The 25,838-nt window shown below is 39.6% G+C and overlaps 1 protein-coding gene and 1 pseudogene across 1 annotated transcript; both read right to left on the reverse strand.

The window, feature by feature from the left end:
* Positions 1–2,864: 2,864 nt before the first annotated feature.
* LOC147906672 (uncharacterized) lies at positions 2,865–3,890 on the reverse strand (annotated as a pseudogene).
* A 15,441-nt stretch (positions 3,891–19,331) lies between these two features.
* LOC147906673 (uncharacterized) lies at positions 19,332–25,652 on the reverse strand. Its single transcript, XM_087416224.1, is given in 5 exon segments — positions 19,332–20,341; positions 20,655–20,856; positions 20,912–20,916; positions 20,984–21,386; positions 25,215–25,652. Coding segments are annotated over 5 exon segments (1,383 nt in total). The 3' UTR covers positions 19,332–20,006.
* Between the last annotated feature and the right edge of the window lie 186 nt (positions 25,653–25,838).

The raw sequence follows: 25,838 nt of genomic DNA on the forward strand, positions 1-25,838 counted from the left end.
TGAGTCAAATAAACTATGATACTAAATAATAAAATAATAAAATAATAATAAAAATAAATAAGTTTCTGCGGTCTTCCCGTCAGTCTCCCATCCGAAGTCAGAAAATCGCACTCTCCGACCGGACCGCGTCGTCGCTCTCGATCCCGCCCGGGCCTGGCGCATGCGCACGGCAAAAACTTTATTCATTTTCTTTATGACGGCTCCTCGTATGGCTGTTGCAATAATCCTTTCAGTCCATCCCGATGCACAAACACCTGTTTTGCTGTTGCTAGGTCTTTAAAAATAAAATATCGTTGCTCTCCGTGCCTGCTTCCTTCGACTGGACTCTCGCCAAAATGATCCTGCAACCTTGTCGCAAAATCGGCGGCGTCGTTCGTCCTCTCCGTCGCCGATCCAAAAATTGCTCGAGAATCCGTTCACTAAATCCGCTGCAGTTGCCCTAAGATCCTTTCTCCAGACCGCTCGTATGCCCAACAGAACGGTAGATAGCAATGGCTTGGTTAAATGGTTATTCTGATGGCATTTTATCGCCTCCTTGAGTTGCCGATGGAGTCGCTCCACCATTCCGTTTGCCTGTGGGTGATAAGCCGTTGTCCTCAGATGATATATTCCAGACAACTTGTTCAATCGACGGAAAAGTCGAGACTCGAACTGTCGTCTCTAGTCCGTGATAGTTCGCACTGGCGCTCCAAATCGGCAAATTCTCAGAAGGTTTCTCGCTACGGTTTCCGCCTCTTGATTTTCTATCGGAAACGCCTCCAGCCATCGTGTAAAGCGATTCACGCACGTGAGATAATATCACCTCCCCTCTGAGATCGACATCATCACGATATCCAGATGCACGTATTCTTCTGGAAGGTATATCAAACGTTCTCATCGGCGTCGAAACATGGCGAGAAATTTTCGATTTCTGGCATGGTATGCACGCACAAGCCCAGTCCCGGCAGTCTCTTCGCATCGACGGCCAGACGAAATGCTGCGCCACGAGCCTGATGTCCGGATGAACCAAACCGTGCAGGCTGAACGCCGCTCGATGGAAGGGTCTCGTCACGAAAGGACGCGAAACCGCCGTCGTGTCACAGGACACCGTTACTCCGGTCTCGGGAACCTGTATTTTCTCCAATTTCAATCTGGATTTATCATCTAAATATTTTTGGAGCCCCTCGTCATTTTCTTACGAGTTTGCAAGCGCAATAAAGTCCAATGGCGACTGTAACTCCTCTATTCTTGACAACGCATTCACCACGACATTGTCATCGCTGGATACGTGCCAGATGTCTGTCCTAAACTGCCGATAAAGTTAAGATTGCGAAACTGGCGTAGTATGCATTTAGCAACTGGCGTAGCGTGTATATCTCTGGTTTTCGTCTAAACGCGAAAATCAGTGGCTTATGGTCGGTAAAGATGGCAAACGTCTGTGCCTTCGGCATGTGTTAAAACTGTTTAACCGTCAGGTACATAGCCAGCTCCCTGTCGAAAGCACTATACTTTGCTTCGATTGCGTTTAATTTCTTGGAAAAGAAAGCTAAAGGCTCCCAGACGCTGTTGCTCCGTTGTTGCAGCTCCAATATTGCGATTGGACGCGTCGGTGAACAACGCCAACTCGGCGTCGATTCTGGGATGTGCCAACAAGATCGTCCGAGCCAGACTCTTCTTTGACGCCTCGAACGCCTGCCGAGCTTGTAGGGTCCATGTCATCCCAGGCGTTCTTCCTTTAATGTTGTTAAGTGGAGGTCGTTAAGCGGCGCCAGCACCTTAGCAGCCCTCGGCAAGAATGTCTTGTAAAAATTCAGCGTGCTGAAAATTCCTCGCTGTACCTGGCACTCCCCAATTCTGGATCTTGCACGCGCGCAGGTAATGGCCGAGTTCCTTCTTCATCTACCGAGTAGGAACTTAACTCTTGACTGCCCGAATACACACTTGGTTGGATTGACTATCACTCCATATTTCTGCAATTTTTCAAATAATATTTTTAGAAGTTTAATATGTTCCTCTGCCGAGGACGATGCAACCAAAATATCATCAATATATGCATAACACCAATCGAGATCTCGTAGAACCTCGTCCATAAATCGCTGGAACGTCTGCGCCGCATTCCGTAGTCCGAAGGACATGTATAAAAATTCGTACATACCGAACGGCGTTATTATTGCCGTCTTCGGAACGTTTCCTTCGGCTACCGGAATTTGGTACGCTCTCACCAAATCGATGATAGTGAAGATTTTCTTGCCTTGTAGTGCTTATGCGAAGTCCTGTATATAACGCACGGGATACCGATCTGATATTGTTCGCGCGTTTAACATCTAGTCTTTGCAAGGCTGCCACTCCTCGTCCTTCTTCAGAACGAGGTGCAATGGCGATGACTAACAGTTTCTCGACGAACGCGCGATGCCGAGCTCAATCTTTTGAAACTCTCTTCGCGCGATAGCCAAATGATCCGGCGCGAATCTTCGCGATCTATATACTCCAGCATTATCTCGATGTGATGGTGCGTCTCGTATTTCGTCTCCCCGGCGACCGTTTTTATGCTCGGCACGCTGCACCGCACCGATCGGGCGCAGTCAAATTCGTGACTTGATCGACGAGTCTACCGCCTCGCAAATCGACGAACAAACCATAATGGGCCAAGAAATCGGCCCTGATAATTGGCCTTGATACGTCGGCAACCATCAAATCGCCAAATGGAGGACCTTCGCAATCCGAGGTTCAGTGTTAACGTTCCTGTTCCGTACGTATTTATTATCGTTCCGTTCGTGGCTAATAATTCATACGTTGACTTTCTCCGTGGACCGCGAATCATCCTTCTAGAAACCACACATAAGTCTGCTCCAATGTCAACAAAGAAATCAATCTTTGTTTGCGCGTCACGAAAAGGCGATATACGCTTCATCCGTCGCCATTAACAGTGGGCCACCGTATTTCCCGCCTGTGTAAGGCGGCTTGCAACGGATTGCATCCGGTCCGAACCTCCAATGGAACTAATACAAGCCATTGGATGCATCCACGACCTCGCGAGCGCGACCGAGAACATGCGCGATGTTTATAACTGCCACAGCCTCTCTCCGGTTTCTCACTTCCTATCGCCTCGATCGATTTTCGTATAGTTTCAACTGTGCCATTTCCTGCTGCAATGACAGATGAAGTTGTGTCATTTTTAAGTTAAATTTTGCTTCAAGTGCATCCTGCATTCTCTGACCGGCCACGGGTCAAGTAATCTCCGCGACGTGGAACGCTGGAGCCCGAGTGGTCTCGATGATCGCATCCGCGATGTTCGCTAATTACTCCACCGTATCGCCTGTTTGCGCGACCAAATGCAACTGAAAGTATGCTGGTAAACGGCTCAACCAGATTGTCCGTAACACCTTGTCTCCGACTCCAGCGAGCCCGCGGAGGTGCCGCAAAAACTGTGATGGCTTGCGATCTCCGATCTCTTCGTGCTCCAACAATCGGTGTGTCTTATGCTCTTGTGAGCTGAAGCGCTTAATTAACTTGGATTTTAATATTTCATACGCGCGTTCTGATGGATTCATAATAATATTGCGGACGTCAACTGTATATCGCGAACCTATTGCCGTAAGCGTACCCGAACTTAATCGCGTCCGCCGTAATTCTGGTGGCTTAGAAACTGCAATCGATGATATGGAACCACATTCATTCCGAATCGGCCGGAGTGAACTTCGGTATTCTCATACCTGCTCGGCTCACATCTGCTTCGAGCACCAAGAGATTCGACGGCTATCCCGCTGCCATTTGCACTCCCGTCGATGATCCCGGTTGCTGCGCCATTTGAGCCATTGCTGTTGCCACTCTCATTTCTCCTGCTCCAATTGCTGACGCTGCTGCTCGAGCAGCATTTCGTTGTTTCGTCGATTGCATTGATGCACTCCCATCACAATCGTTATTTCTTCGTTTATGCTTTTCGCGCTCACATTTTTTTCGCGCTCCCCCTTTTTGTAGTCTCTCAGTCGCAATCACCACTTTGGCTGCGCGATCGAATTATGATCTACGCCATATGTGTGGATAAATCACCAAGTATAGAAAGAAAATAAATGCGACATCGATTTGATCGACAAAGTTTATTCGCACGAGAAAAGAGAAACAACGTAACATAAAATAAATAAAAACGTAAGATTATTACAGTTATGCATCGAATTGATATTCCGAAGAAAGTATCGCGTACTCGGAATTGACCGGAGAATTATAATGTTCGCGGAAAGTGTCTATATCTGTTAGTGTTCGTCGACTCTTTTGTCTACTCGATCTCACCATCACTTCTCCTCTCGCTTGCGTCTTTCTAGAAATTTCTCTATCCTATAAATATTATTATTCATGTATGTTTATCGCTTGCCATTGTTAACTTTTAAATTTTAAATTATAACGTGTGACAATAATTATTTTCCTGTAGAGTTACAGCATAAATTAATAATTTTTCTCCTACGTCCCGAATTGTCATTCGCCTAGTCTTTCGTATGCCACTAATATAAAGATCAGAATGAGAACAAAAAAACTAGCGAAAGAAATTTACAGGTTTAAATGCCTTCTTATTCTCGCAGCCAACGTATTCATATGTGACTGTCTATATGTCCTCGAGTGTATGTGTCTGTGTGTTTATGTCACGATGTGATATCCTGCTTTCGCGGATCTATTGTACTTATCTATATCGATGCAATCGCCACACTATTATGGAAGAATCAAACTTGTAAAAACTTAAATTTCGCGTGTGCGTTGGGCTGTCGTTGGCAATCTTGGTTGGAGGGAGAGAGACGGTATGCGTGTGGCGCGTGCGCAAGGAATGGAGAGAGCGAGCGTGGTGGGCATGCAAGGGAGTCGAGCGAGAACGATCACTGCCGAAAGTTTGTTACAATAATTTGCGAGCATTTTAAGAAAATTATTATTTCTATAAATTTGGGGGCTGAGCCGAGATTTACCAAGCGAACGAGTCATCGAAAGTCGTAATGGACGGTGGAGGAGTGAAGTGTTAGCTGAGTGCGATAATACGCGAGAAAATGAATCGACGACGGAGCGAGATATATTTTGGCTAAGCATAAGGTTAGACTAGCTTGTATTTATCGAGACCGGGATAGCAATTACGTCGAAGAGAAAATGACAGCTGAGTATTCCGACACCGTTGTATCCCGAGAAAAGTGCTTAAGTAGCCGAAATGGATGGTGAGAAACCCCGAGATCCAGGCGAATGTACAGTGTAGGAACTCAAAAAGAAACTCAGGATGCGTGGATTGGGCGTGACGGGTTCAAAAGCACAATTGATCAACCGACGAATGGAACCAGACCTACCCTGCCACAAGCAGTGAGTGATTACGCGAAAGCGTGAATCAAAACGAAGATGAGAGTGATGAAATATTTGTTTGGCGGCGAGCGTGAATAGAAGAGGAATCACGCAAACAGAGATAAACGTATTACAGAAAGAAAAAGAACTTGTAGAGCGAGAACTTGCGTTGGCACAGCAAGAAATCGAGGTGCTACGAAGGATGTAAATCATAGCCATAAATGATCATGGGACGGATCGGGCGGCAACAATGGCGACGACGGATTGGGCGGCAACAATGATGACGACGGATCGAGCGGCAATAATGGCGACGACGGATCGGGCGGCAGCAATGACTGCGAACGACGATCACAACAAATGAACCGGCGTTAATAGCGGCAGACACAATGGCGGCGCGGATAGGGAATACAGCGATACCTGACGTCCAATCCAAAATGAGTATAAAGGTCATGGCCGAGCTTTTGAGCTATCTTGATGGGACGAACGGATCCTATGAGATATGAGAAAAGTATTGGGTATGGGAATAAGTTTCCGTCCATTGCAGAAAGATGTCGTTAGTAGCATTGCTCATGTGTTTGATAGAACGGCAAGACATGTTTTTGAAAGATGTGTGTCTAAACTTTTGAGCCTAATAGATGGCATTCGTTCGAAGCGTAACAAAGACTTTTTTTGCGTTGAAGATGTCGGAATTTATTCCAAAAAAACAACATTTGCGGAAAGTTTTACTCCATTATTTTATTTTAAAGAAAAGTGCTGCGGAAACGCATCGTTTGTTCGTAGATATTTACGGTGAGCATGCTCCATCGAAAACTAGTTGTAAAGAATGGTTTCGGCGATTCAACAGTGGTGATTTTGACGTGCGAGACAAAGAATGCGAAGGTGCACCGAAAAAATTTGAAGATGCAGAATTGCAAGCATTACTCGAAGAAGATTCGTGTTCGCTCGATAGGCAAAAGAGTTAAATGTTGATAGATCCACTGTTGGAAAACGTCTACACGCAATGGGAATGATGCAAAAAGAAGGAAATTGGATGCCATACAAATTGAAAGAGAGAGACATGGAAAGACGTTTGGTCATCTGTGAGATGCTTCGTCAATGACAATAAAGGAAGGGTTTTCTACATCGTATCTGGCGATGAAAAATGGATCTACTACGATAACCCTAAACGCTTGAAGGCATGGGTGATGCCAAGTGAACCAGATCCATCAACGCCAAAACGAAATATCCATACTTCGAAGATTATGTTGTGCATTTGGTGGGATTAAAGAGGTATTATATATCATGAGCTGCTCAAACCGTCCGAAACCATCACTGGCGATCGTTATCGGCTACAACTGATACGTTTAAACCAAGCTTTGAAAGAAAAACGACCGGAATGGGACAATAGGCACAACAAGCTGATTCTGTTACATGACAACGCTAGGCCACACGTTGCAAAACCGGTCAAGAAATACTTGGAAGAAGTAAAGTGGGAAATTCTGCCCCACCCGCCGTATTCACCGGACATTGCCCCTTCAGATCTCCATTTGTTCCGATCTATGCAGTCGGCCCTTTCTGAAGAACGATTCAATTCTTATGAAGGTATCAAAAAATGGCTTGATGAATGGATCGCTTCAAAAGAACCAGATTTTTTCATTCGAGGAATCCGTTTATTACCGGAAAGGTGGAAGAAAGTTATCGCTTCCGAAGGAGCATACTTTGAATAAACTCACTTATATAGATTTGTTTAAATAAACACATCTTTTTCATTTAAAAAGGGCGGAAACTTATTCCCATACCCAATAGGTTAATTTTTTGAGAGCGACGTATCATTTGCCAGATCATTTAAGGCTGAGGTACTGATAAAATCAAGATTGAAAAGTAAAACAGCCGATTGGTTTCATTCAAAATCGAAATATATCGAGATGCCGGTAGAACAACTTCTTGTTCAAATGGGAGCCATGTTTATTCAACGTTTAAGTAAATTAACGTGAAGGAAGGAATTTGAAGCGTGTCTGGAAGAAGGGCGAATCTTTTAGCGAATATGTACATGACAAAATGATATTAGCGAATAGAGTATCCGTAGACGATGATGAGATTTTACAATATGTGATAGATGGAATAATCGATTCCAGTTTGCAGGATCAGGCGCGGATGCAGAAATTCAGCAGTAGTGTCGTTGCTGGAGGCTTTCGAGAGTATCACTTTGCGGTCAAAACGGACGCCAAGCAATCCCATCAAAGCCAATAGGAAAAGTAACAACGTAAAAGCGAAAATAAGAATTTGGATACAATAAAGTGATGCTTTAACTGCGAAGAGCAGGATCAAATAGGCGCAAATTGTTCGACTGAAGCGAAGTGCTTCGGGTGTGGCAAACACGGTCATATCGCGACAAAATGCCCTAAAAAGGGAATAAAACCGGGAGTGCCAAAGAATACTTGCGTAGTAGATAAATGTTCGGATACAAAATGTTATAAGAATGTGTTTATTAATGATTATAATTTAATCGCGTTATTAGACATTGGCAGCGGTATGAGCCTTATGCGAGCAGGTTGGTATATCGAAATAAGTGCACCTCCGCTGAAGCGAACGGAAATCCACTTTACTGGCGTGGGTGCAGCCAATAATACGACGTTAGGTGAGATTGATGCTATTATTCATATTCGACGGAGACAGTTATCCTATTAAAGTACAAGTGGTATCAGATACGGTAATGCGTTCCGATTTTCATCATGGGTACTGATTTTTTTAACTCGATAGATATTGCTATCACGAAGGATAAGGCTGTGCTTTCTAGGCCAGAAAGAAGTGTAGAATTACCGGAAATATTCCAAATAGATTGTACACGCAAAACGAAGGAACTCGTAACCAACATTAGCGTTGACCATAAAATCATTTTAGAAGAAATAGTGGAGAATTACAATCCGGTTGGGAGGTGCGATGTTACAATGAAGTCTTAAAGCACGATGAACCCGTATATCAGAGGGCGCGGAGATTATCGATAAGAAAGCAGAAAGAGAAATAATAAAAGAACAGGTGGCCGAATGGATGCGTGATGGGATTGTCCATCCATTCTTGTCTAAGTACGTGAGTCCGGTGGTGTTGGTGAAGAAGGATAGAACGCATAGACTACCATATGTGTAGGTTATAGGCAGGTAAAGTAGTCAAAGATTGCCGTTTCCCATTGCCGATAATCGAGGATCAGTTAAATCGTTTGCAGGGGGCGAGAGTGTTCACCACATTGGATCTAAAGAATGAATTTTTTCGCGTTAGAGTAGACGAGGATAGTAGGAATTTCACGGCTTTTATAACGGACAATACGAGTTCCTGAAAATACCGTTTGGTCTGTGTAACTCCCCCGCGGTGTTCCAGAAGTTCATAAACGCAGCTTAATCAAAAGCCTAATTAGTGATGGAACTGTTTTAATCTATATGGACGACTTAATCGTGCCCTCAGAAGATTGCGAAGACGGATTAGAGCGATTCGGATGAGTATTAAAAGTGGCAAGCGATTGCGGGAAAAAATGTCAATTTTTGAAGACGAAAGTAGAATTTTTAAGTCACATTGTAGTAGCGTGCAGCCCTCAGAATACAAAACAAATGCGGTTCTGAAGTTCTCCGAACCGATAAGCATCAAGGACGTTCAGAGTTTTTTCGGATTAACCGGATACTTCCGGCAGTTTATTAATAACTACTTGTCAATTGTGCAGCCTTTGACGAATCTTTTGAGGAAGGACGTAACGTTTCAGTTTGACGAAAAAGAGAAGTTTGGGTTTGAACAATTTAAAAGCGCACTAGCGAGTAACTCATGTTACAATTGTAGAAGGTTGATGCGTACACAGAGTTGCATACAGATGCGTCAAAGTATGGATATGGAACCATTCTGTTATAATTTGATAGTAGGGATAATGCGCTACATCCAATATATTACGCTTGTGGAAAAACAACGGAGGTTAGGCAAACTATATTAGTTATGAGCTAGAAATACTCTTGCGATCGTTAAGGATCACTAAACAAATTTTGTTTGTCTTTTAGGTTTGCCCTTTATGATAGTAACCCTTTATGATTGAAGGGCATTTAATTTAACTATGCGTAAGAAGAAAATATGCGGGCAAGTGGTGAAATAGGCATTAATGTTAGAAGACTTCGATTATACTGTCGAACACCGTCTGGGCAAAAACATAGTACATGTAAATGTTAAGGTGTAGGAGCCCGTTACCTACATGTATGTTAGTAACTGAATGCGAGAATAGTTTAATTGCGCGCATACGCAGAAATCAACGAGAAGATCCTAATTTAGTTAAGCTTATCGACGAGACTAATGGGATTAGCGGCTACGTGATCAAAAGAGACCTATTGTTTAAGGAGACTAAAGGAAATCAACAACTAGTTGTATCGCATCTGATGCAAATGCAAATCATCCGACAGATATGAAAAAGGTCATTTCTTAACGAGTAAAACGGAACAGCTGATTAGACGCTACTATTGGATTTAGAATCTAAAGGCGAAGACAGAAAGGATGGTGCGAAACTGCATCCCATGTATTTTAGTTGAGAGGAAGCATGGTAGGAAGGATGGGCTGTTACATCCAATTCTGAAGGAATCAACATGTTTTGGTAATAATAATAATAAATGCCTTTACCAAATTTGTATGGCTCTATGCAATGAAGACGATCAATGCGACTGAGGTGGTGAACTGAAGAAGCAGTCTGTCATTTTCGAGAACCCAAGAAGAAATATCTCTGACCGTGGATCAGCATTCACATCGCATGAGTTACAGGAATATTATGAGTTGGAATGGATCGAACACACTCTCACTACACAGGTATACCTAGAGCCAATGGACAAGTGGAACGAGTAAATAGGACCATAATCTCTTTGTTAACCAAGATATCGGCACCCAAACCCGCCGAATGGAACAAGTATCTAAATAACGTTCAAAGATACTTAAACATCACTCCGCATCACAGTATCAAGGCTACCTTTCATTTGCTGTTCGGTACTCACGCTAGGTAAAGGAGAACGTATTCATCCGTGAGCTAATTGATAAGAAGCTTGCCAGCATGTTCCAGGAGAATCGAGACGACTTGCGGGAACAATCCAAGGGGCGCATTCTGAGAGTTCAAGAAGAAAACCAACGAGGATTCAATAAAAATCGGAAGTAGGCCATTCCTTTCTGCTGGTGAGTTGGTTACGATTAAAAGAACCCAATTGAAACCTGATCTGAAGTTGGCTTCTAAATATTTAGAGCTTTACAGAATCGTTAAGGCTCTGTGAAACGACTACTATGTTGTGCAGATGAACACGAAGATCCTCAAGAGATGTTCACAGCGGCAGAATATATGAAATCATGGATCAAAGACGACTACAATTCATTAGAAGATGACGAGGACTCCTCAGAAGACAATGTCGGGGATATCTGAGGATATCATTGCAGGCCGAGTGTGAGAGAATCAAACTTGTAAAAGCTTAAATTTCGCGTGTGCGTTGGATTGTCGGTGGCACTCTTGGTTGGGGGGTTCGCGAGAGAGACAGTATGCGTGTGGCGCGAAGAATGGAGAGAGCGAGTGTGATGGGCATGCAAAGGAGTCGAGCGAGAGCGATCGTCGCTGAAAATTTGTTACAATAATTTGCGAGCATTTTAAGAAGACTATTATTTCTACACCATCTTTATTTACTTAATCCAAATGGTATTATCTTTAATTTTTATAATGAAACTTAAGTATACGTATATCTTATTGAAAGATTCTTATTCTAATTCAAATTCCTTTAAATGAAATTATTATATCACATTTCATTTAAAGACATTTTCTCTTGTAACTAAAGTAGTGGTTATTTAATTCTCCTTCATAACGTTATATAAAACATTATCACAAAATTGTTATCCTGCTCAATTTAAGTATTACCACAAAAAATTAAAGTATTAACATATAGAATGAAAACATTTAACGTAAATAGAAAGTTTTTATGTAAAAACACTTGGCAAATATTGCTAGATTTCGATATAATAACATAGTAATTGTTTGAGAGCGAGTCAAAGCGAGAACGACAGTGAGAAAAATTTGAGCGGAAAGGCGTTTGAATTACAGTTCGATTTACGCGAATTCTTGATCACGAATCGAACACGGCGGTTTACAGGCGATTGTACTTTTTTCAGACTTTGTCCACTTTAATTGGAAAAAGCGAAGAAGCGTTTATTTGATCGAAAAAAGGCGAAGAAGCCGCGATCGCTTCGGCCTTTTATTCCTTTGATAGAATAAAGGCTTTCTTTTTTAATCGCCTATGAGATTCTAAAAAATTATAAAACTCGAGATGACCCCCATGATTCGGGTCGCGATTGGCAAAGCGGTACGTTGTTGCCATGCGCGCTCGCTAAATCAGGAATCCTGATTGGGGTGGACGCCCAACAACGGCCAGAACCGACGAAAACGTGAATCGTGTGTGCGAAGTTTTGCGTTCCGACCATCGATTGAGCATCCAGTACATCGCTGACACCCTAAACATGTCCATATTTGCGGTACATGGGATAGCGACGGAGAATCTGCAAATGCGCAAAGTCTGCGCGAAGCTTGTATCGAAAGTGTTGACGAAAGACCAGAAAGAACTTCGAGTTTCGCGCTGTCAAGAATTGTTGGATTTGATTCAAAATGAGCCGGACTTTCTTAACTCTGTCGTAACCGGAGACGAATCTTGAATGTTCGAGTACGACCCAGAATCGAAAAGCAATGAGCAAGTCTCGCATCAAAACGATGCTCATTGTCTTTTTTGACGTCCGAGGAATCGTCCATTTTGAGTTTGTACTGCAGGGAGAAACTGTCAACTCAGCCTTCTACCTGGAGGTGCTCAAGAGATTGAAACGCCGGGTCGCGCGCGTGAGGGCTGACATCAAAGACGCGATCAAGCTCCACCATGACAATGCCCCCAGCCACACGGCCTTCATCGTTGCTAACTACCTGGCGCGGAGCAACACCCCGGTGGTCCCCCAGCCCCCTTACAGTCCCGACTTGGCTCCGTGCGACTTTTTTTTGTTTCCCCGTCTGAAGAGAGAGCTGAAAGGAAAGCATTGAGAACATCCAACATCGTGGAAAACATCCAAAAGCATGTTACAACGTTCCTAAGAGACATTCCCGTCGAGGAGTTTCAGCGTGCCTTCCAGGCGTGGCAGACACGTCTCCGCAAGTGTATTGATTCAGGGGGAGAGTATTTTGAAGAATTTTGAGCATTTGTACCGCTACGATCAATAAATCTATTTTTCCCAGAAAATGCGCATTACTTTTATAATGGACCCTGGATAACTATGTAATAGTGCGCCTGCGCACGCTACAACAACAGTTTTCAAAGTATCGCCAAGAACTAAAGCGTTTTAAGCGCTCATCTTGTGCGCTACTCCGTGGACCCAGTCCTTTCACATACCATCTTCATAGCTTCTGCAAATTGCCTCCATCAGGCCGATGAAAGATAGTTGAGAAGTCCATCCGGACAAGATTAGGAGCATAATTAGGATCGAACTTCACTTGGATAAGTTCGTTCAATCTAATAATTACACTCCCTTAAAGTCTCATTCGGATTAATATAACTATGTAGTTGTTTAAAGCTCGATTTGCCCCCTGTTTTAATATCCCTGTAGGAGAGAAGAAGAACGATCAAGATGGTTGATTGAAATTATCTTTTGAGTGGACTCGAGTGTCCCTGCGCTAGAAGTGCAGCGTTAGAATGATTCTTTATTGAGAATCCTTCCCTAATTAATATTTAACCTATTGGAGGGCGTAGATTCTAAGTTCACCTTATTATGCTGTTCGCGCGCTTAATCAGATGTAAAGCGACTTTGATAGCGGTAACTTCTTAGTTTTTTATCTATCAGTTTATTGTTCGGAGTATGATCAATATGAATGATTTTGCGCGGAGAGAATAATTATGCTGAAAGATTCAAAAACTTAGATGCAGATTTGAAAATAAACCTTGTTATACCATCAAAATAATTCCGAAGGACACTAAAACTGATTGCTAGAATACCGAAACTTTTCGCTGTGTTACATTTGATCTTCCCTCTAAAAAACTTCGATTGTAAATGAAAATAGGCATAATATGGCTGCGCGTGACTTCACGCTTTTTCTTGCAGAAAGTTGCCTTACGAGAGCGTGGCCGAGAAGACTGGTTAGCTTCTCTTATTTTATTCATCAGTACATCTTCACTGCGGAATACGGCTCTCGACGAAAATGTTAACGCACAAAGATACAAGAAAAAACTTTCTCGCGACATGGTATATCGATTGATGTTTCTTGATCGTTGGGCGGGATAGATCTGTCAATTGTCGCGCAGGAGGCACACACGATTCGGCGCAGACGAATTGTCGCACTATTTTTCGCGCGCAGCGAATGATAACCGCGCGATGAGAAGTCGGCTCCTCGCAAAGCGAATAAGAGACGCCGAAGGAATGCATCGAATATCGATAAAATCAAATAAAATTAGATCTCCAAGTCTAAATCCAACAAAAAATGAAAATTAATAATGAAAATTTATAACGAAAATTATCTAAATACGAAAAATTAACTAGAATAGATATATAGCAAGTACTGCGATATTCAGGTGCGTTTTTAACATCGGTGCAACTGTGACGCATCAACGGGTCCCAGACTCCGCGGACTCAGCTCTCGTAGGCTTTAGGATCCGCAAGCTCCGGTGCGTGGTAAATATTTATGAATTTTTTGCTGCAATATTATAGATTTACGCTGCATAGGAATTGCCTTGAATTAATAGTAATGCTCAGACTTCCTCTCAACTTTACTTTTACACCGAATTTAGCAGCCTTAACACCACAGACAATATTGATCAGACGATATGTATTGCATCTAAGCTTATAGATAACAAAAATAGATTTAGGTTTGTGCTATAAATTCTATGCGTACGTTTACATAAATTTCTGAAGAATAGATACAGAAAATAGCAATAATTCTAGTTGGAACAGTAAAATATTCTTTTTTTTTTGCGTAAGCAAAAGTGTTCTCTCCGTATGAGTATGTGTTCGAGAGCGAGTTAGAGCGAGAGCGATGGCGAGAAAATTTTGAGTGATACGGCGTTTCAGCTGAAGTTCAAATTTACGCGAATTCTCTATTGCGGATCGAACACGGCAGTTTTCTAGAGCATCTCCTAGGCGGTCGTACTTGTAGCGAAGCGTTGATTCTAATTGAGAACAGCGAAGAAAAAGAAGGGGCATTGCTTCTCGATTTTGCCTTTTATTCTCTTTGAAGAACAAAGGCTTCCCTTTGCATTCGCCTATGAAATTCTCGCAAAATTGAAAAGTTTGAGATGACCTTTGTTTCGGGCAGCGATTGGCAATTTCGAACGCGATGGCCAAGCGGTACGCTATTGCCATGCGCTCCCGCTAAATCTGGATTTTTGATTGGGATGTACGCATATTACGCGTTTTGCGTGCGCTGCGACCGATCTGAGTTGGCTTGCCGTTATAGCAGTTGAGATCTGCGTACGATATGCGGCTTAGCTTATTTTTTTCGACTTTATTGACGAGGTGATGGCCAAGTTTATGTTTTGGAAACCTCGAAAGATACTTGGAATCCTTCTAGAAGCTTCCGATCCGCATGTCGCAAGTACGTTAAATCTGCAAAAACTGTCTGTGTTAGCTGTATCTCGAACAGTATGAGATGAATAGGATGTTACATGAAGTGGGACCTAAGACCCAGATGTGTTAATATAGTAGTCAACAGATAGAAGCAAAAGGTCGAGGTTTGCGAGCCGAAACTAGAGATAAGGAGCTGAAAGTTAGGTCCGAATTAAAATGTGAATAAAATGAAGTTACTTTGGATGTAACATGCATGCATTACGGTATATATATATATATATATATATATATATATATATATCATGTGATTTCGTCACTCATCATGAGCAGGTAGAGTGAATTGAACTGAGTCGAAAAGTCATCTATCATTTTGCAGTTTACGCAATAGTTAACAAGAAAATTAATGTTTAAAGATAGACGAGTACGTGCACCCGCCCAGCCGGGGCTATTACTACCGGAAGAACAGCTTATTGTCCCCACCGATTGCATAGAGCGCCGGCCGGGCCGCGAGGAGCGGGAAGGTGCGCCGTTCGAGTTTAGTGGCTCGCGGCCGCTTTCCCGCGCGCGAAGCTAACAATGGCGGATATTCGGCGCTTTAGAAATAATTTCTTGAAAATGATCGAGAACTCTTCGAAAACTCAATTTAGTTCGTTCTAAAGCGTGCACATGTACATACAGAAAAATGTTATATATATATATATATACATATATATATATATGTATATATATATATGTATATATAAATATTACTTATTTCAAATAAATAATAAGTATATTTTAAAATTATATTATCAAGAAAATATTCTTTATAAAGATAATCGTTACTCAAACGAAGAATAATAAAAATTGTGCTCCCCCTTAGCACTAGAATGATATTTTTCTACATGTACACTACATATACCGCTCATAGAAGTTCGGACACTTGCATAAATTTCATCGAATGATCACGTAAAAAATTAAGACATTATAAAACAGCAATTGTATTATTATGCACCTCGAGAAAAGTTTCTTCAATTTAAAGAAATGTTTTGTTATACGGTTAAAAAAAAATTTCTTTGATTTGAACGTCATTTCTTTAATTAAAATATTATCTTTTGAAATCAAATAAAAAAAATTATTTGATATAAGGAAGTTATGTTCAGATCAAAAAAATAACGTTCAAATTAAAGAAATTTTTTCTTTAATCGTATAGCAAAGAAACATTTCTTTGAATCGAAAAAACTTATCTCTAGGTGTACTTGAAACAAATAATATTTATGTAGTATTTGTCTGTATATTTGTCTGCAATGTTTATGTTATAAAGTTACCGTCATTATGTATATTGAATCACGCCGGCTCCTGCAAAGTTTGCCGCGCAATCCATCGTACTGCAACATCCTGTACATGTGCACGTTTCAGAACGAACTAAACTGAGCTTTCTCTGGGTGTATACTATACGCACTCAGAGAAAGGTTTCTTCGAATCAAAGAAATGTTTTTTTGTCATATGGTTAAAGACAAAATTTCTTTGATTTGAACATAATGCTTTAAAATAAATAAAAAATTTATTTGATTTCAAAAAATGATGTTTAAATTAAAGAAATGATTGAAGTAAAAGAAATTTTTCTTGAACTGTACAGCAAAAAATACATTTCTTTGAATCAAAGAAACCTTTCTCTGGGTATGAGTGATACCTACAGACTCGCGAGTCAAGAAACAATGTCTATTATCGTTTTTGTGGCAAGAAACTGATAAAGCGATATCCACACCATCTTGCGGTAGATAGCATGATGCATTTTTTTTAAAGTGGTATTTCCAGTAGATCTAATTCATTCTTGCATTTTAATACAAGAATTGTTCGAAGTGCCTTCATCATTCTCGTAAGCAGATTTCGGTTCTTCGAGTATTATTGCGCGTGGTGCACCATTTCTGGCGTAATAATATTGAAAGCTGCGAGAATTGCTTCTCGTATCTCAGCTTCAGTACTATCACGTATATGCTCGACTAAATGTTTGATGTGAGCGGGCAACTTATTTTTCAAAAAACATATATCTCTCTCGTTAGATGTGATAGGAGAAGGAAGGGACAGATCTGAAAAAATTGTCACAACAGTGATTTTAAAAAGTGCGCATTTTTCGCGACAGGTACGCAACATCTTAGACACGCGTTATCGGGACAGGTGGATGGGTCGAGGTGGTCCAATCATTTGACCGGCGCTGTCGCCAGATCTTAACGTGCTCAACTATTTCGTTTGGGGTCACATCAAACATTTAGTAAAAAATAATTTTTTATTTGATTTCAAAAGATAATACTTCAATCAAAGAAATAAGATTCAAATCAAAGAAATTTTTTTTAACCGTACAGTAAAACATTTCTTTAAATCGAAGAAACTTTTATCGAGGTGTATAATAATACGATTGCTGTTTTATAATGTCTTAATTTTTTACATGATCATTCGATGAAATTTATGCAAGTGTCCGAACTTCCATGAACGGTAGTGTACATGTAGAAAAATATCATTCTAGTGCTAAGGGGGGACACAATTTTTATTCTTCTTCGTTTGAGTAATGATTATCTTTATAAAGAATTTTGATAATATAATTTTAAAACACTTATTATTTACTTGAAACAAGTAATATTTATGTATATATATATTAGGTTATTTTGATGAAAATGCAATTTTAATGTGAAAAAATAGTTATAAATGAATCATTGAAAGTATTGCCCATCGCTAGCTACTACTTTTTCCCATCTTTCTGGCAGAGCTCGTATACCATCACGATAAAACTGTTCACTTATTGCTGAAGCCATCTGTTGACAAACAGTGGGAACTTAGTTGCGCACCTAATATATTATATATATATATATATATAAATAACATTTTTCTGTATATACATGTGCACACTTTAGAACGAACTAAATTGAGTTTTCGAAAAGTTCTCGATCATTTTCAAGATATTATTTCTAAAGCGTCGAATATCCGCCATTGTTAGCTTCGCGCGCGGGAAATACGAAACGACCGCGAGCCACTAAACTCGAATGGCGCGCCTGCCAAGCCATCTTCGCTCCTCGCGTCCCGGCCGGCGCGCTATGCGATCGGTGGGGACGGTAGGCTGTTCTTCCGGTAGTAATAGGCCGGGCGTATTTGCCTAACATTAATTTCTTTAAACATTAATTTCTGGTTAACTAATGCGTAAACTGCAAGATAATAGATTTTCGACTCAGTTCGATTCACTCTACCTGCTCATGATAGGTGAAATATGTTAAAATCACCTGTATATATATTGTGACGTGCGTTTTCCGTCTGTCACAAAGATTATAAGACTTGACCCGATAAATCGATATTTGATTCATATAATCGTGTTACATATAGCACGATTATATGAACCAAATATCGATTTATCATTTCCAGCCTTGAAAAGTAGACGATGTTATGTATTTTATAAAAAGTGGACGTTGTTATGTAGTTTATATCCATTTTGTCAAAGGACAATAATGTGCGGCAGCATTTTATAGGTTTTGGGCTGTTATGTCCTCTTTCAAGTTTCTCTCTGCTTGTAGTTTCCCAAAATGGTAATTGTCCACCAGTGGGAGCCTTGGGGGCAGTGGAGAGAGAGAGAGAGAGCGCTCCTCCTTTTCGCTGTAACTTGTAAACACAAGCGAGTAATAGAAAGCGAGTAAAAGGACGAGCGCTCTCTCTCTCTCTCTCTCTCTCTCTCTCTCTCTCTCTCTCTCTCGCTGTCTTGCTCTCTCTACTAGTCGCTTGTTATAAGCGATCCGAAATGTGTTTTCTCGACCGCTTGGCTTATACATTTCCTGTATAAAGGAAAAAGGGACACACACAATCTAGATAATGATAGATTTTAATAAATTTTAATAATCATTTAACCCTCCCATTAAAAATAATTTTAAAACGCAACAGTTTACGAAATATTAATTGTTTGCGATTTTTTATGCGAGTTATATACCGCGTGGTCTCTAAAGCCGGTTCTACATTAGTTACAAGCCTATTGCAAGTTTGTTGGCAGCTACATAATATGAAGCATTGATTTCAAAATGCAAGCTTCAGATTGGCTGTCGCAACAAACTTGCGATCAGCTTGCAACTAATGTAGAACTAGCTTAAGAACTGTGATCGAGCGCATAAGATGCGAGATCAGTATGTTGGAGATCCCACGATCGAACCCAACTTTTTTCCTTTTTCGTAGAGTAAACTAGGGTATGATGGCCATAGTTTTTTTAAAATGCAAAAAACATACATTTATTCTTATTTTTTAATAATGTTTGGGATATTACTTTCACTGAAACTTAAAGTATTAACAAATATTATCGAAATTAAAGAGAAAACATTCAACAGAATTTCAATATTATTAAAATATTACAAAGTATGCATTGGTCACCATTTAATTTTTAAGGAAAATATGGGATAGTTGAACATACATGTGATATGTGACAGCATGATCTAAAGGTTGTAAATAATGTGTTGTATATGAGGACGATTATGAATTCACAGAGGAAAAAAATGGATCGAATTCAATGCATCAACTGTAAGCAGAAGCTACATGAAATATATAAATTACTTACTGATGTTTGCCACTGTTGTACCACTCAGGGTGCAAGGGTACCGCTCTGGGCACCGTTTATAGAATTTACGGGTCAGCTCTGTTAACCAGTCATACTATCAAGGCACAACATGCCGCTCAGGGCATGGCGGAATCACAGATTGGACGTGGCGATGTCGTTTGGTAAGGGCTTGAGGTCCTCCAATTAATGTAGGCATGATGTACAAAGTTTTATTGTCACTTACTTGTACTGTGTTACAATCTTACGACGTCTCGCAGTAGCGCTCGCAGTAACGAAGATTTTCACAGTAGTCGTGTGTCTTCTTGACTTTTCGAAATGGCCTCGAGGCTTACGTTTATATATATATAAATTAAGTCGAATTAATGCGTGGTTGCATTTTAAAGTAAAGTATATCATCGGTTTTGAAATCAAAAGTAGATGACTTGATTTGTGACATTTTGATCACTCCTGGTTTACAGAAAATCTGCAGATGTAAATTTTGAGTATGACTTATTTGGGTCACAATATCCTTCCCCCATTGAAAAAAGAAAACGGAGGATTGACATTTTCTTCTTCTTCTTCTTTTTTTTTCTTACGCAGAATTTTTTACATTCGCCTTGCGATTCTATCGCAATTTGTTGATAGCACATACAATTATTACAATAATTACAATTAATATAATAATATTACTTGAAACTATACCATATATAATAAGTTCCGACAGAAGTGAATCTCGTGCGTTTTTTTTTGCTGTTAAATTTTGTAGTTTGACGCTTAAGTCCATTAATTCCGTCGGGCCATGAATAATTTTTCTTAATTTTACTTCCAGTTGGCTTAAGTCCTTATGATCTAACTGCTTTCGCAAACGAGTTAAATTGTACTCTGGTAAATGAGTTTGAATGGTTGTAACTTTGATTCCTATTGTTTTTATAGTCATGTCTGCAATTATTAATTTATGTTCTGTTAGCGTATAGCGCAATTCCTATTCTTACAATTTTCGTTCTATATTCCTCGCGATTTTTACAGTCTATAGTAATTGTTTATTCATAAAGGATGGAGTATAGCCATGCTCATTGATTTTTGAGGGCTTCATATGAAATGATTAGATTTAATATATCGCGTATTACACAATATCTTAGAATTAGAATTTTGCACATACATTTGAATTTCACATAACGAATTTGTGTTTTCGTGGTATATAGGATTGATGTATTCGCAGATATAAGTATAGTGAATTTGTTTACATCTTATGCTTAAATCTTCGCGTGTTAACGTCTATAATGCTGATTTTCGCTATCTACAGCTATTATGGTTCGATCTACTTCAATCAGAGTGAATACATTATCGAGGTTAGGTGTGGGTAATGGTATGATCTTGAATACATCATATTTCTGATAAAAGATTAGAAGGAATTTCAAAATGGTGTATATATTTGGTTCATCATAATACGCACTGACAGTGATACATTTTTTTATCTCGAGTCAATTTGACTCAAGGATCCTGAAATGTAGTCCTAATGGCAAAATGTACTCGAGCTTCTTTTAGGCTGATTACAATCTCATTTATTGGTGTAATCTCAGAATGTAATCTTTCTTGTTTAACAAAAGTCGAGGTAGTCGATAATACAACTTATATCTTGTAAGATATCCGTAATAACATTTAGTGTAAGGAAATATTCATCCATCTCCTCTCTTAAGTCCTGTTTGTCCATTTTGCTATTTATTCTGGTGGTAATGTTAAAAAGTAATTGAGCATTGTAGTTGGTTACTTCTTCTAACTTATTGACATGTGCGATTGTGGTGTTTAGAATTTTTAATTGATTCGCCATGACATGATGAAATGTTTGCTGTTTATTATTCAGAATCGTAATTTGTTCTTTGACAATTTTTTTATTCGATGCATCCATAGTGCCAAAAAGTGCTTTAGCAATGGAACCTATTCTATCAATTAATCCACGTTTTTTATTTTAGATTGTTTGATAAATGGTGTTTATTCGATCGGCTAACTATTTTATGAGTTTTTGCTTTGATTAGCTGTTTCATATTTTCGTACGTTTCGTATCCTTCTGGATTTTACACAGGTGAGCATGATCGATATAATCTTGTAGTGTGTGAATTCACTTATTTTATTGAACCAATGTCAATATTTATCATCAGCTTCCGTGATGATTCTGCTTAATATAATTCTCCTAGCTTTTCAGTATAATCCTTATATCAAAAATTTTTTACTTCGTACTTTCGTTCTTTATATGTCGTCCGGTTGTTGAACCAGCGGTCATCAACCGAACGAAATAAATATATGAGGTTATTGGTCAGTATTTTGCTGATACTATGCAAAAAAAATTTTTTGTATATTTTATTATATTTCTTTCCGCTTTTTTTTTTTGCTTTCTTAGTCGTTGCTATTCAATTATATTGTAACCATGTTGTCCGTATACCGCTATAGCGTGCTGATTCAGTTCATGATGTAGTAACTCAAGATGAGGTTATGTGGACAATATTGAATTTATTGACCGGGAGATTGAAAATTTGTTGAACTTTATTATTGAGTGTTTTAGCAAATCCTCGGAGGAGGAGGTACGAAAATAAGGTTAGATAAATACGTATGCTTAGACATAACTTATATATATATATATATATATATTATTAGGTGTTGGAATTAATTCGTAGCGTTTTACAAGTGATGGGAAGTACTTTCATTAATGTATTTTTTAATGCTCATGTGAAATAAATAACATTCTTTCATTAAAAACGCTACGAATTAATTCCAACACCTAATAATATATATATATATTTTTTTTTCATCTTCCATCTTCTTTATTCTATTAGCGTTTGATAAATGCTTTTAGGCGATCGATGTGTATACATTTAATTGCTAGGCGATTGATGTGTATACATTTAATTTTTCGTCCTATTTTTATCTTGTAATTGACAGTTTCTCAATAATATTATTCTGTCCATAATGAATCTAATTTTTTCGATCGACCTCTTTACAGAATTTCGTCGCGAAGCAATACCTTGTCTCCTAGTTTGAATGAGATAGCTTTAGTATCTTTATCGAATTGTTGTCTGGCAGTTAGTTTAGCTTTAATTATATGTTCTCTAGTGATTCGGTTGCCCGTAGTCGCTCTTTTAACTCCTTGGCATAATCGTCATAACAGTATGTAGGACTTGGAGATTTTGTTAGTGCAGAGGGTAACGTTGCTTGGTATCCAAAAACTATTTCGAATAGAGTATACCCTGTTGGTGTGTGTGTGTGTGTGTGTGTGTGTTGGAGCAGTGTTGTATGTGAACATGGCGTATGGAACCCATTCATCCCAATTCGTTTGATCAGCGTTAATGTAATATCGCAAGTACTCTGCCAGGATATGATGAGAGCGTTCTAATGCACTGTTGCTTTCAGGATGATACGCAGTTGTCTGTACTTTACTGATTTTTAATAGTTTACAGACATTTTTAAACATTTTACTTACGAAGTTTGTGTCCTGATTGGTTAATACTTCGTCAGGTATTCCATATTCAAAAATAATTTTGAGTGTAAATTGTTTTGTTATTTCGGCGGTTTTTTGATTTGATATGGGTATAGTTTTACTGAATTTAGTGAAATTATCTTGGAAGGTTAATATATATTTATTTCCATGGTTGCTCAACATTAATGGGGCGACGAAATGTCTAAAGCACATTTTTCGAAGGGTCGAAAGTCATCAAGCCGTATCTGTGATTTCCAGTGGCGCCTTTGTTCTTCCTTTTAATTTTTCTGGCATGTCTTGCATCTAGCGATATAATTTTCTATGTATTTAGTTAATCCTGGCCAATTGTGTTTCAATCGAATTTAATAGTTCTTTCCTTGATATCCCCCTAAAAGTGAGTTGTGATATTCATAAAGTATTCGTTGTTTATCTATGTCATTATATTTGTTTATTTTATCGCTATTTCCCTCGTGTGCGTCTTCGTTTGTCGTGTCTTCTGGTGAGGTAATGGTATTTATGCATCGGCTTAATGCGTCTGCGCATTCATGTGCATCTTGCCTGCACGGTGAATAATCTCGTAACCGTATTCTTGTAATTTGAGTCTCTATCGGATTAATTTTGATCCAAGGTCAGTTATATTAAACAACGATACTAAAGACTTATGGTCAGTTACTATTTTAAATTTTGTGCCACATAAATACGATCGGTAATGCTTAACTGCCCAAACAATGGCTAATAATTCTTTTTCGATAGTGTTGTAATTATTTTCCGCTCTTGACATTATGCGACTAGTGTATGCTATTGGTCTGTCTTGACCCAAAGTCCCTTGAGAGAATATAGCGTAAAGATGCGTCGGTAGTCAAGAACAAGAAATTCTCGTATGAAATCTGGATATTGGAGCACAGGCGATACTTAATTTACTTTTTAGCAATTCGAACGCATTTTGTTGTTCGACTGACCATACGAATGATTCTCCTTTCTTTGTCAGTTTAATTAGAGGTTTAGCGATCTTGGAAAAATTTTCGATAAATTTCTTGTAATATTCTGTTAATCCAATGATTGCTTATATCTCTTTTATTTTTATTGGAATAGTAAATTCACTTATAGCTTTTAGTTTAGTCGGATCTGGTTTGATCCCGTCATCTATTACATCGGCTATTACATGTCTTAGATAAATAACTTCTTTTCTGAGAAATTTGCATTTCTCAGGCTGTAATTTTAGTTTATGCTGTCTCAGCTTAGTGAATATTTCGACGAGCCGCGCGTTATGCTCCCGTAAACGAACTCCGTATACGACTATGTCATCTAGATATATTAAACATTTAACACCTTGTAACCCAGTTAGAACAGAATTCAATCTTTGAAAGGCTGGCGCATTTTTCAGTCCGAAGAGCATCCATTAAATTCGTAATGCTCATAAGCGATTAAAAAAACAGTTTTCCTTTATCCGATTTATGGGAATTTGGTAGTAATCAGATGTTAGGTCTAATGTAGTAAAGTATTTAGTGTTTCCTAATTGATCCAATATATCGGTTATATTAGGCAGAGGGAAAGAATCACCTATAACCTCAAATCGTTCAATTTTCTGAAGTCTATGCGTAATATAAATGTTTCTGCATCAGTTTTTTTGGATGCTACAAATAATGGTTCCAATGATTATTGCTTAGTTGTATTATTTCGTCTTTAAGCACTGTGTGTATTTGCTTGTGCACTTCTTCTTTATGCTTCTCGGGTATCCGGTACGGTTTCATGTTAATAGGCTGTCTACCTGCATGTGAATTTCATGTGCGACAGTATTAGTATGCATCAATAGATCTCCTTTCAAATGGAATATACTACATGGGCTGAAAAGTTCCGGGATTTTTAATGAAAACAAGTGTTTTTTGTGCAAAATTATATTTATTCCTCAACATAGTTGCCTTCGAGGGCGATACACTTGGTATAGCGATTTTCCAACATTTCGATGCCCTTTCTGTAGTACGAAACGTCCAAGCCTTCGAAATACGCCTCGGTTTCCGCGATGACTTCCTCATTCGATGTGAATCTCTTTCCCTGGAGCCATCGCTTGAGGTTTGGGAACAGATAATAGTTGCTGGGGGCCAAGTCTGGAGAATACGATGGGTGAGCAACCAATTCGAATCGTAATTGGTCCAATTTGACCATCGCTTTCAAGGACGTGTGTGACGGTGCGTTATCGTGATGGTACAGAACTTTTTTCTTCGTCATATGGGGCCATTTTTTTCTTTATTTCGTCGTTCAGTTTGTCCAATAACGCTGCATAATACTCTCCCGTAATTGTTCTTCCCTTCTGCAGATAATCGATGAAGATTATGCCATGCGCATCCCAAAAACGGAGACCATAACCTTCCCGGCCGAGCGTTGGTCTTTTGGCCGCTTTGGTCGACTTTCGTGGCTTTTCAGCCACTCTGCAGACTGCCTATTGGACTCAGGCGTATGGTAATGGACCCACGTTTCATCCATCGTCACAAAATGTCGAAAAAAGTCCGCTCGATTTCGCTGCAACAACGCCAAATCGACCGTTGAATCATCAACGCGCTGCTGTTTTTGGTCGATGGTCAGCAAACGCGGCACCCATCGTGCCGATAGCTTTTTCATCTCCAAAACATCGTGCAAAATGTATCCCGCCCGTTCTTTTGAGATGCCCACGGCCTCAGTTAACTCGCGCAACTTCACTTTACGATCACTCAAAACGATTCGATGCACTTGCTTTGCGATTTTCGCATTCGTAGCCTCTTTTGGTCTTCCAGAGCGAGGTGCGTCTTCGGTGCTTGTACGACCCATTTTAAATTCACTAAACCACCGATAAACTATTGTTCTCGAAGGAGCAGATGTGGGATAACATTTCTGCAACCATTTCAATGATTGTTCAGAAGTTTTTCCCATCAAAAAACAATGTTTGATCAAGATGCGATATTCCTGTTTTTCCATTTTTTTTACGAAGGCGAAAGTAATGCCATTTAAACGACT

The sequence above is a fragment of the Acromyrmex echinatior genome, chromosome 19 (assembly GCF_024713525.1).
Source record: "Acromyrmex echinatior isolate Ae372 chromosome 19, ASM2471352v2, whole genome shotgun sequence".
NCBI lineage: Eukaryota > Metazoa > Arthropoda > Insecta > Hymenoptera > Formicidae > Acromyrmex > Acromyrmex echinatior.